The sequence below is a fragment of the Poecilia latipinna genome, unplaced genomic scaffold (genome assembly GCF_001443285.1).
Source record: "Poecilia latipinna isolate Pla-1442-1.1 unplaced genomic scaffold, P_latipinna-1.0 Scaffold1416, whole genome shotgun sequence".
Classification (NCBI taxonomy): domain Eukaryota; kingdom Metazoa; phylum Chordata; class Actinopteri; order Cyprinodontiformes; family Poeciliidae; genus Poecilia; species Poecilia latipinna.
In genome coordinates, this window is record NW_015114032.1 from 71,686 (window position 1) to 83,936 (window position 12,251).

The following is a 12,251-nucleotide window of genomic DNA, read 5'->3' on the forward strand; positions in this document are numbered from 1 at the left end:
CTCACCTCTGTGTTGTTAGGTAGAGGGGTTTCCATCAGAGCAACAAAAGCTGCAGGATCTACATCCATGTGTTCCTGGACAGCCAGAATGAAAGCTTCCTTATCCCTCAGCATGTCGCCAGCTGTCACCACTCCTGTCAGAACAAACAATTTATAAGTCAGCTTTATGATATTTAGTTAAATTACAAAAAAAAAAAAAAAAGATTTTATGGAGAGTAACAAGGTGTTCTTGCATGAAGAGAAATTATTAGAAAAGTAAAGGAAAATACTTTTTTGTCTTAAAGACCCAAGTGAGAGAAAGAGTGGGCATCAGTCAAAAATAGGGAAATACCACAATCAGTAGCCTGTTTTTATGGGGAGACTGTGATTTAGTAAAATAGGAAACTTGTTGTCTCTTTTACACAAAAAATAAATGTGGTTCAGAAGGCCACAGCATACCTTATAAAGTATAAGCGTACTTTATAAGGTAGACTTTACCTGTACCTTATAAAGTGGCTGGTAGTTGTATATTCTTTTCAAAAAGATGGGGAGATGCTTAAACCTTTACAGTGCAATGTGTACAATGTAATATTTGATTACGGTAAGCTCCAATTTAATGGAGTTTAGAAAAAAAATGGATGAAGGTTAAGAAATTTTAGATAAAAAAAAAAGTCAAAGAAAATTAAATCCTAATGATAAATTCAAAATTAAAACCAAAACCTATAGACAAAAGTGAAACTCATTAACGACAGCAGTGACAGTTTTAAGAATGGATGTAGAGACTGACAGACTCACCTGGAGCAGTAATATTGACCGAGCTCAGACTGCTGATGTTCAAGCCCAGCGTTTCACTCAACAAAGCAGTCCTGTAACCATGTACATTTATACTATAAATTAAGTTTGTAAATAAAAAAAATATTGCAAATTACGCTGTTTAATTAATTCCAGTGGGATAGCACACCATCATCCTTTGATTAAATATGTTAATCAAAGGATGATGGTGTAATTAAAAAAAAAAAAACAACTACTAATAGAACCATAAACATTTTGCATATTAGGTTTGCATGCTTCTTTGGACAATTTGTAATTTAAAAAAATCTCAGACAGATGAAGGAAACGTTTGTACCAGTCTGACTGGAGGTTGTAGCTTCTGGGATCTCCGACTACAGCCTGAAAGATGATTTCTGACAGAGAGGTTTTGTTGCTCCGGACAGCTTCAACCAAGACCTGCAGGCTTGGCAGAACTGTGTGACAGAGATCCCCAGGTTTCATGGAAAGTGACTGCAAGAGCAGGGCCACCGAATCTGCGTTCTCCAAAACACACACCTACAGGACACAAAGTGGCTGTGAATATAATGAACTCTGATGGCATAAAATGATCAAATATATATTTATACACTTTTTAATGAGAAAATGTGCGATACATTAGACATTAGTAATAACATACACACAAAAAAAAACACTTAAAGTGCAAGTTTAAATAATCCTACAAAGGATTATTTGTAGTGCTAAGGAAGTGCAGAGAACAAAATAATGTCACTCAATTACAGCACAAAATCTTAATATCTTGATAATTAGAGTGAAACTAAGGACTAGGTTCTGAGAGTAGACTTTATTGGTGATTTTTTTTTTGTTTTAAACATTTAAGCAGTTCACAGTGATAACAGTGATTGGTGATAACTTTCAGAGTGGCTAATCGCACAGACGTTGAGCTGAATTTCAAAATGGTTGCATCTGTGAACACAATCAGCGGCAACCTTCACCTTGTCTGAGTCACAATCAAACGATAAAAATAAACGACAGGCAAGTTAATGCACAAACCTCAGATCTCAGTTGGTTTAGTTGATCTGTGTACCGCGGGTCAGCTGGGCTGATCTGAAGGAGCTCGCTGGCTGTCTGGATGGCTTCCTGCATGACTCTCAGGTTCTCTGTGACAGGTGGAAAAGACAGAGAGACGCAGGGGGTGAAAAAAGGGAGGCTGAGAGAGATGCCATTAGTGTCTGGAATCTTAAAGAGTTCGGCCTGCGAGGTGACAGAATAACATGACATCCCACTGGGCTTCATTACGACATGCGCCATTACGGTGGTACCGTCGCTGAGCAATGAGCAGCAAATGATGTGCTTAAAGTAAAGCTCTGTGCGGGACTGATGGGGCCAGAAGGGCCAGCAGTCCTAGATGCCGTCATGCATAAAAACGCATCTGACAAGCCCTAAGAAAAGCACCACCTTGGGCTGCAAGATGGGATGACAGAATATTTAATTAGTCCAAAATTAGACAAATGTAACGTTTAATCTCAGGCTGCTCAATACCTTGAGGTCTTTGCATCCACAACAGTTTGCAGTGTTGATTAGTGGGGTTTGAGAGCTGAGAACTGAACCTGCTTACAAAGGGGTTCTATGCACACAGAAAAACATTATCGCACAAGCACAGAAGCATATTAAAAAGAGGTCATGGATGCATACTTGTGCGAGCGCAAGGGGAGACATTTAGCGAGGGCGGACAGGATAAGTGATTGAATTCTACTTTGCTAATGAGATTTAAAAAGGTGCTGAGTGGCTTTCTGTTGGAGATGGGCCACATGGCCTTGGGCTCTTTGGGAGTTGAAGCTAAGTCGGTGTGAAGTCTTATTCCTCATATCTGCAGAGTGAATATTCGAAGTGCCGTAATCATATGTGCAGTTACAACAGCACTAACAAAATGTTTTATGGTCTTCCCTTGGTCTTGCAACCGTTATAAATTACAGTGTGACGGCGCTCCAAGCTGCGTGACTGTTTAATGGCAGGCTGTATTTATACATTCAGGCTGTCACAGTGGCTATGCAAACACGAACTGTAGCAGCAGCAAGTGAGGGAATAAGTAGCCAAATCTGAATTTACGTGCATGCTCAGATGGGGGTATTTTATTTATTTATCCATGCAGTTGCCTGGGCTTTCTTAGCTTTTTACCAGCTGACATCACATGATCATCTGAATTTGACCGGATTGTCTAACAAACATAGTCAAATTGGATTATGGGATTGGATTGGTACAAACTGGATCGTTTCATTATATATTCCTATATAATCTAATCTATATAACAAAGATCTCTTTTCTAAGCAACGTGGCTCAAAATTACATTAATAAGGCATTGGCATAGAATTTGAATACATTATTTTCAAATGTATTTTTTTTTTCATTTTATTCTTATGTATATGTCATTTTCTTAACTAATTCAAATATTGTATGTCATTTATTTAATGGCATATTGAATTTTGGTCCTCAATAAATAAATGCCATCTCAATCAAGTTTTGGACAAGAAGCTCTTATTTTTCTAGTTGCACCAGAGTAAAAAAGCAATCATCAAACATGTGTTGATGTTAATGTAGGGGAAAAAAAAACAAAGACAATACTAAAGCACAAATGTTCAATTCCACTCTTAGTGTTTTTATGGATTTTACATGAAAGTCTATAAAATACACTGAATAAAAGAGAATAGTCCAAAAAACATTTTTTTTTTTATTACCTGGAGATTCACTTGCCAGTGCCCTGCTAATGGTTTTGATCTCAGAGGCAAATGGCAAACCATCAGGAAGCATCTCAGCAGCATTTGTCAGGATATCCATTGATGGCCTGAGGAAAACAGTACCGAAAATGTTTATGTAACCCAGACTACCATACAACACAAACAAGGAAGAATAAGTTAGACTTATCAGTGTTTGGACTGGAGAAAATTGTAGAGTACACAACGATTTTCTTTCTCTGGCTAACCTCTTAAGGAACACTTACGTCTCAAAGACTTGAGGATGAGTAAAGAAGGCAAACATCCCAAGGGTGGCGTCAATAGTGTCTTCTCGCGAAGCGTTCAAGCCCCACGGCATGCCTCTTGTTGCTCCCTTCATCACAATATTCATATCGGGATTCGAAAACAACACATGGGCTGTCTCCGTGATGTCTGCTGTGGTCGGAGGGACAGAGACGGCTCTGAACATGGCTGGGTAGTCGATTTGAAACATATCGATGATGTCGTTCACAGGGTCTCTTGTCATCATCACTGACAGGTCTCGTTTCCGCCTGTTCCTCCCTTCATGGTAGCCGCTGGACGTTGGAGTTGGAAGACCACCAGTGTTAACAAACTGGTGAAAAGCTGCAAACATGTTCCCAACCAGCTCTTCGTACACTGCAGTATCCACGTCCACACTCACTCTGGTCAGAATAGACAGTGGGAGTCTGACGATTCCGTACATCTTGGAAAGAGCCTGACTCAGCATTTCCAGTCCAAATGTTTCGGTTGAGGCCAGCCACACGGACATCTCGTACACGCGCTCCACCGTCAAGTAAGTGCCGTTCGTTGCCAGGAAGTGCTCCATGGCCTGGTACACCACAGGTGAATGTCCAAAAGCCCTTGTATCGACAATCAGTTTAATTATCCTTTCCACTGTGTCAGCGAAAAAGGCCAAATTAACTCCAGAAGCATTTCCTGACACCATGGGGAAGATGTCATTCAAAGTGATGTTGGCAGAGTTTAGGAAGATCACTGCTGCCTCTTCAATGAGCTCCTGGGATGAGCTGCTACTTTCAGTTAGATGGTAGTTGACCAGAACGTGGTTCAGTGCTTGGAACGCAGCTTCAACGTAGGGCTGAAGGAAAGGAGCCTCATCAAGCAATTCATCTGAAAGCTGTCTGATGGAAATCAAACTGTGGAAAGAAGACATTTGATGAATGTCAAAATGTAAACATGTTTGCATAACATAACAACCTTTGTTTTATTCTAATTCTTTATTGCAGTGAATCCCAAAAACCGTTCTTTATTCCTTTTCAGATTCGGAAAAAAAAGACATTTCCAATCTCGCCCTTCATCCTTAGGAACAGATTAAAGAGCTGTAACTCATGTAGTTAGACCTGTTTGATTTCCTGGGATACTCAGATTATGATCCTTATCCCCATGCCCGGCTCATTAATGGTGCCGACATAAAACGAGAAATCAATTTTAAGAGGAGAAGAAGGCTGAATCACAGCTAAGCTACTATCTATTCAGACCTGCCTGTTTTCAGGCAGACCAACGTTAAATTAATCAATTTGAATGCAAATGCGACCACTTCAGCTCCTTGTGTAATTATGTATGAATCAAATAGGTTTCAGTGGTGCTTTGTGGATAATGTGGTCACAGCAAATTAAGTATTAGGTTCATGGTGAGTTCATGTAAGCTGCAGGTGAAACTGTCTCTAAAGGTCTGTGCTCTAAACAGAATTCGATGGAAATGTTTTCTTTTGTCGCCGCTGTACAGCACATCTTTTACTGATTACGCCGTAGTCAGGGATGACCTGATCCGATCCCAGGTTTCAGCCCAGAGTCCTGATCAAGGCACTTTTAATTAATCAGTATTAGGCGTGTTCGACACAACTCTGGTTCCCAATATTTGTCATTGATCTGTGTCTCTGATTATGTCAGCCACTTCCCCAGCGATATTAGTTTTACGCAGCCAATTTTTCACAATTACAGCCTGCTTTTATTAGCACAGTTTGAGAAGCTGTATGAAAGTTTGGGCACGTTATTTTGGTCACCAATCACCAATTTTCAGCTTAGAAATGAAGCTTTTTGTTTTTTCATTCTTTACAACAGCTTTCAGAGTGGGAGAGAAGCTGCAGCAGTTCCCTCTGTCATGAGTCATGTGACCTGCTCTGTCTGATGTGCTTAGACATCACACACAGCTCTTTAACACCATCCTTTAACTTCCCAGTCATTCAAAGCAGTGCATGTTCCCTGGAGCAGAGAAAGGACAATACCGTCATCCTTCTCAACAAGGTAAATCATGCCCAGATAAAGGAAATGAAAGTTGTGAATAAGTGATATAAGGTGGTTGAGGTTGATCATATGGGGTAACCAACTTCTATGCATAGGATGAATTTGGATTGGGGTAAAAAATATAATAGTTTCCACATATGATTCATGGCTAAATAAAGATGATTATGAAATAACCTTTAATATCCTACAAAGAATACCTTCATGACCATTCATTATTTTGATTGTTTTCAAAGGAGACCATCTTTGAGAGCATGATTAGCTGGAATCGCACTGAAATATGTAGCAAGGTGAATAAAGTCATGTCAAAAAAAAGAGAGGAACATGCTAACACTAGCCGAACACTGAAGCGAATATCATTATTTGCTGTGGGTATACTGAGTCAGAAACATGTTTAGAAACAAATGCACATTATAGGAAACATGTTAAGTCACAGTACAGCAGCTATTTTAATTTAACTAACCCATGTTGGAGCAGCATACTGAATCTGACCTACAGAAACTCTGGTTGGAACAAAAATATCTGACACTGTAAGCAGAAAGAGGAAAGAACCGGAGAGGCTGCTGCATCTGGAAGCTAGCTGGTGAGTGAATTGTAATACTGATGAAACGCGATGTATAATTTTACAGCATTTTACAGCTGCTGCGTTGAAGTTAACGAATATGGCTTTATTAGCTTCACTGAAGTGTTGCGCTGCGATTCTGCATTGGCTGATGACTAAAATAACTCGGATTGGTGGTTGATGCAGTAGTTCCCAGTCAAACTGTCCTCAAACTGGTTGGTTAAATCCCATAAAGGTTGTTTCTGTTTAAAAAAAAAAAAAATTAGCAACGTTATGCTCCTTTTTTTCATTCTATATTTTTCTCTTTTGAGCCATTTACCATGGGGAAATTGCTTGGGTTTCCTGGAGACCTAAACAGACCACTAAGTTAATTTGATATGATTTACTGTCAAAACAGCTCTTAGTGAGTTGAATTATTATCGCCAGATTCAACACCAACACACTGTTTAGTGATTTCCTTCCTTGAGAGCACCCAAATTATAACAAGAGTAAAGAGCACATCGTGTTAGGAACAACATAATCCAATTGTGGCTGACCTGCTTTGCAACTGCATGTCCTGGAGCAGCCAGTACCAGGATATGTGTCCCTCGTAGCTCAAATGCATGCCTGTCAGCTGCAGGAACTGGCTGGAGAGAGTCTTGATGAACTGTTGTATCACATCTGTGCGGTTAATGCTGACGTGATAGAGAGACTGTAATGTTTTGACAATCCTGCCAGCTGCCAAGCTCACACTTATTGGTTCCATGCCCATGTGCTGTGTAGAAGCATGCAGGAGAAAAAAAAAAGAGTGTAAGAAGCGAGACTATTTATTTCCCGAGTGACAACACTGCCACCAAGTGTTGAAACTGTTTTTTTTTTGTGTGTGTGTGTGTTTTACAAACACATTTGCAGTTTGCATTTTAATTTGCCATGCTCCTACTCACGCTCATGTTCAGGTGGGACATGTCAGTGATTGCTGCTGCGTAGGCATCCAAAACAGGCTGCAGGCCGGTGCTGCACCAGACGGCAAATGTGGAAAGGTTTACCCCTGCTGCCTCTGCAAAAGGCTCCCAGGCTTTAAGGGCCTCGCTGCAGTTCAGTGGGCCACTTGCCTACAAAGGAAAAAAAAAAAAAAAAAAAAGGAGAAACAAATCTTATATCATGTTCCATAGAATGTTCTAATAACATGCAGAAAAAAGAACATTGTGCCCAAAACACAAAAGGTTGTAAGGAGGGGGTGGCAGGGGGAAGATCCTAATACCTCTTCTTTTGAGGTTTAGAAAGAACAAGGGATAATTCTCCCACAGGTATCTGTTTTTCATTGTGTTACTGTTATACGCCCACATAGGCACTGTATAAATCACAAACACCAAAGTGCCATGTCGTCTCTTCCATGTCTAGACTCTGAGGGTATTTACATGTTTTGCAAGATAAGACACATACTTTTCTCCACTGTATTGTGGTTTTATCATGATAGGGACAATAATTAGGATGGCTCTTTTTGGAATAATTTTATACTTTAATTTGATGAGGAAATGTGCAGGTTCAGACAAAAACACCAAGGAAGATGGTAACACTAAATTTTCTGTTGCCCTTAAAAATTCATATTTTACAGAGCAACTGAGGGAAATTCTAATCATGGCAGAGCAGAATTAGTATTCTGGCAAAGACACTCCGACATTAAAAGTTAAAAAGCACCCTCAGATCTGAGCAGCAGGTTGGTAAAGCTTAAAGTTCATATGATATCATTTGTTTATCCTCAATAAAAGACTCAGGTGGGTGTTGGCTATTTCACCCCTCCACCATTTTTGTACATTTGCAAATGTACCCAGCTTTTGCAGGGATGAAATTGGGAAAATGATAACCTGCAAGGTTCATACCAACCATGAATCAATTTGTACCAGCCAGGGGAACTATTTCTACTCACTCTGACAACCACATAGCAATTTAGAGTTATTTTCCATAACCCAGTCAATGTGGAAAATGTGGTTGTAGGACTCCCAACAAACATCACCTTGAGGCCAAGAGTTACTTTAATTTGACACAAATACTGGCTAATTTGCTATTTTTAATGAGAGTAATGCAAAGTTTTTAGGTAACATTACAGAATGTGATTTGATTAAATAACCCGTGGGATTTGAGCGTATTTATGACAATTTATCTCTAGAATTTCTAAAAAGATGAACCAGAGCACTGGCTTCATACGCAGCTCCGCTAGATTATCATCTCCCTTCAGTCCTCTGTCTGGGATTTCTCCCATTGAGTTCGATTTTTCTGGTTGAACTTCAACTGGGTCAATCAGCGAACAGAAGGTGTTGTTGTGAAGCGGAGGACGTGAACAAAGCCATTCAGTTTGTGTTGGCAATGATTTCAAATGCTGAGCAATTTAAGTCAAAGCAAGAGAAGTGTTTGAGACATTTTATTGCTGGTGAAGACATAGCGGCTAAGAGGTTGGTTTTTACATAAAAATATGTAGCTATGAAAAAAATTAATATGCCAGTGCTTGACTATATGGACACAAAATACAGGCTGAAAAGAGCAAAATGGCAATTGCGTATATATTAATTGTGGCTTCAATATTTCAAAGGGCAAAATACCCCAAAGTCAACTCAAAGTCAGGTAAGCTAGAATTTTTTTTTTTCGTGAAGCTATACATTGTAAAAATAAAAGGTTTCTCTTTCACAGCCTCATGTGAAAGAGAATCTATTTTGATATCAGAATGTTCTTGTTTCTTAGAAAAAAAGATAGATAACAAAACCAGCGCACACAACAGAAACACTTTTGGAATCTTACTTTTTACCTAGAGAGTAGATTTTTCACAAATATATGTAGTGTGAATAGTTTATAAATAAATTCCTGCTTGCATGCAACCATCAGCTATTCTATATCCTGAAAATGTGTAATTTGGACTGTTTACCACTAAAGTCATACCCCACATTATATTCCAGTGTGACAATACTGTCTGTCTCAAACCTTGTTGAGGTAAATAGATGTCCAGGTGCCTATTCAAGCCGTTGGAACGGACAGATTAAGTTGCAAAAACCAAGATAGTTTTGATACATTAATCAGATGTCTGGAAGCGATTGAAAAATGAGACGTGAGACACGGATGAGAAAAGGCTCTTGTCAAGTGCAACAATGCATGACAGCTGGTGTGATAGCTTTGTTGTCCACCTCAAACAAAGACATGTAGAAAACCATAACAAAAGGAAACTCTGCAAATGATTGTGAAGATTCAGAAAAGCTGACTGACCTGCTGGGCTGCTTGAAGAGTTCCTTGTATGGCAAGCTGCATTCCCTCTGTGAGCTCAGACATGTTGAGATGACTGGTGTTCACAGCCAGCCCAATGTCTCTCATCAGGGCCACCAGGGGCATCTGAAGGCTTTGTAGCATGACTGAGAAGAAGAAAAAGTGAAACTGACAAATGCAAATTACCTCTATAAGCTAAACGAAAAATGTACAGACACTGTTCCTTTATGCATTTTAGTTAGAGATTAATAAAGATCAGATAATGTGTAGGAACACCGATGCATAATTGAGATAGTGCTGCCGTCTTCTTCATTTTCTCTTAGATTAAATATGACTACCTCTATCAAGGTACCTACATCACATCATTTCTGTCTTTTTTTTTGTTATTTTACTTGGGATAAACATAACTGGTGGCGGCCAAAATCAGATCAGGTCAGGATTCACAGAAAACGGGACGTTGTTACAGAACAAAGCAGCCTTGTCTGAGCCTTTCTGATACTAACTTTTGCTGACATGCAGATCAAATAATAGAACAGTTTGAAAAGTTTCAAATCCCTCGGTGCAATTTCCTATATGAATATATTCTGGGATGAGGCAGTTTTGAAAGTCAAAACACCACTGGTGACCCCAAGGGAGAGCTCTGCGAAGGAGATGGTAATGCACCTCCAGGTGCTTTGAGTAGAAAAGCTATTTCACATGTCTTTACTTTTAATTGCTTCCTAAAAGTTTACCAGAACCCTTAATTTATGTACGCTTTCACAAAACATCCGTGAAAATCCACAGATATGATGAGAGTTGTGTTCTTGCAGTAGGGGTAGGCGTCTGGAGGTTAACTTGTAACGACATAAAACAATACAAAAAAAGATATGGAAATATTTGGAGCAATGCTGAATCAAAGTTCTCCCTTTTTTGCTTTTACCAATGTTGAAATAGTTTTTTAAACAAGGGAGAACAAAACAGTTAGAAAACAACGTCTGGAGTGGACTTAAATTTGGACAAGAAAGATCTTTAGTGAGACTTGAGCTAAATTTCAACACATTATTTGCACTAAATGTTGTACATTTGCAAAAAAAAGAACTATAAAATCCAAATTAGTTAAATAAAACTGGTGTACCAAGTGAGCATTCAGTCAAGATTACAGTTAAAATTGTCCGTCAAAGCTCACATAATCACTGGAATCATTTTGTCTTGTTAGACATGTTTTGACCATGTGCTTGTTTGCCTGCCTAGTGGCGATAACCTTAATTTAACAAACTATAATTTAGGAAAATTGGCCTGAGTGAATAGAGTTGCTGAAAGGGAAGTGCCTGTTTAGTTTTGTGAATAATGTAGATGTTTAAAATAGCAAAATAAGGCTTTGAGGCAAGATTGCGTACTCTTGACACAATCGAATTTTTAGATGACTTGCACAATGTGTGTCTTATTCCTTTTAGCTATTTAAACAGGCTTCGTCTGGACGAGTCAGCAGTTTGGCTGAAGACTTTTTTGTGTGTGTCTGTTGTGTCTCTTGGTTCTCTCACCATTCTCTGCTTGCATGTTCTTCAACACAGCTTCAGCCAGTTTTTCAAAAACAGGCATGACAGATGAGATGTTGCTCCAAAGGTCTTCTTCTTCGAAAGTTGACAGTAGGCCTTCCAGCATCAGTTCGAGGCTGGTGCAGAAGAAAATAACATTTGGTTAAGGCAACTTCACCTGACTGTGAACTGAGGGAGAAAAAAAAGCATAATCTGGCACAATCAGTTTTAAGGGTATGACTTCAAATAACTTGAAAATACCAGGTAATTATTTCTTATATCTGTGTACATTGCTCTGGATAACTGCACTTACTTGTCCCATGTGTCTTGATTTGCATTCCCAGTCATCACCTGCTCCAAAGTAGGAACAATAAGGCTGAAATTGTCCATAGATGTTGAAGGTGGGCCTTCTATTGCAAGTTGCAGGAACATTCCCACAAGTTTGGTCAGCTGTCATTGAACCAAACACACACAATTAGGCATAACTTTATTATTACCTTTGTTGCAAAGGTTCTCACACTAGATGTATCAGACCACATAAACTGTACCTTGCTAATAAGATCTGGTAAAGTTTCCATTGACGTTCCCTCAAAACTCTCCCAGAGAGTCATGTTACCTGAAATTATATGGAACGTTTTGACAAAGTCAGCTTAAATTTGTAATGCTCATTATGCAAACAAATATCAGAAATCATCAGGATTTAACATGATGTCTCCCCAATAATTACACTAAGAAGCTGACTTACCTTGGCCAGGGTTCAAGATGAAGTCCATTATCTTAATGAGGACAGAGATGGAGTATTGAGCTGTGGAGTTTGGAGGCAGGAAGCTCTCGATGGCCTTCATCTCATTCAAAATTCTTGAAAACAAAGCAAAAAACAAAAACAAAAAAAACAATAGTACTTTCCATATTAGTATTCCCCTTGAAAATGTTAAAATATTCTTTTTAACTATTTTATTTGGTTCGTTTTACCACCAGAAACAAGTCTGATATAATGCTTCCTTTCTACAAATACATTTTATTGTTTTATCATTAGTGCAATAAATACCAGAGCATATCAACTTAATCCTTTAAGTACATATCTGCCATTGAAAATTTTGTACAAACCATTTGTCAATGATCTATCAGGGATGCTTTATACCTGCTGTGATAACCAACAATTATTTTTCTTTAAACTACACATAATCTCT

General features: G+C 38.9%; 1 protein-coding gene across 1 annotated transcript in view; it reads right to left on the reverse strand.

The window, feature by feature from the left end:
• abca12 (ATP-binding cassette, sub-family A (ABC1), member 12) overlaps positions 1–12,251 on the reverse strand; it is a 69,878-nt gene that overhangs the window by 42,154 nt on the left and 15,473 nt on the right. The window contains exons 20-32 of the mRNA XM_015056903.1: positions 11,807–11,919; positions 11,610–11,677; positions 11,375–11,511; positions 11,068–11,198; positions 9,551–9,693; positions 7,243–7,410; positions 6,856–7,073; positions 3,745–4,653; positions 3,482–3,588; positions 1,800–1,906; positions 1,105–1,304; positions 774–844; positions 6–133 (exon numbers count right to left, since the gene is read on the reverse strand). Of these exons, the coding sequence (XP_014912389.1) occupies positions 6–133; positions 774–844; positions 1,105–1,304; positions 1,800–1,906; positions 3,482–3,588; positions 3,745–4,653; positions 6,856–7,073; positions 7,243–7,410; positions 9,551–9,693; positions 11,068–11,198; positions 11,375–11,511; positions 11,610–11,677; positions 11,807–11,919 (2,500 nt within the window). The remainder of the gene's footprint in view (positions 1–5; positions 134–773; positions 845–1,104; positions 1,305–1,799; positions 1,907–3,481; positions 3,589–3,744; positions 4,654–6,855; positions 7,074–7,242; positions 7,411–9,550; positions 9,694–11,067; positions 11,199–11,374; positions 11,512–11,609; positions 11,678–11,806; positions 11,920–12,251) is intronic.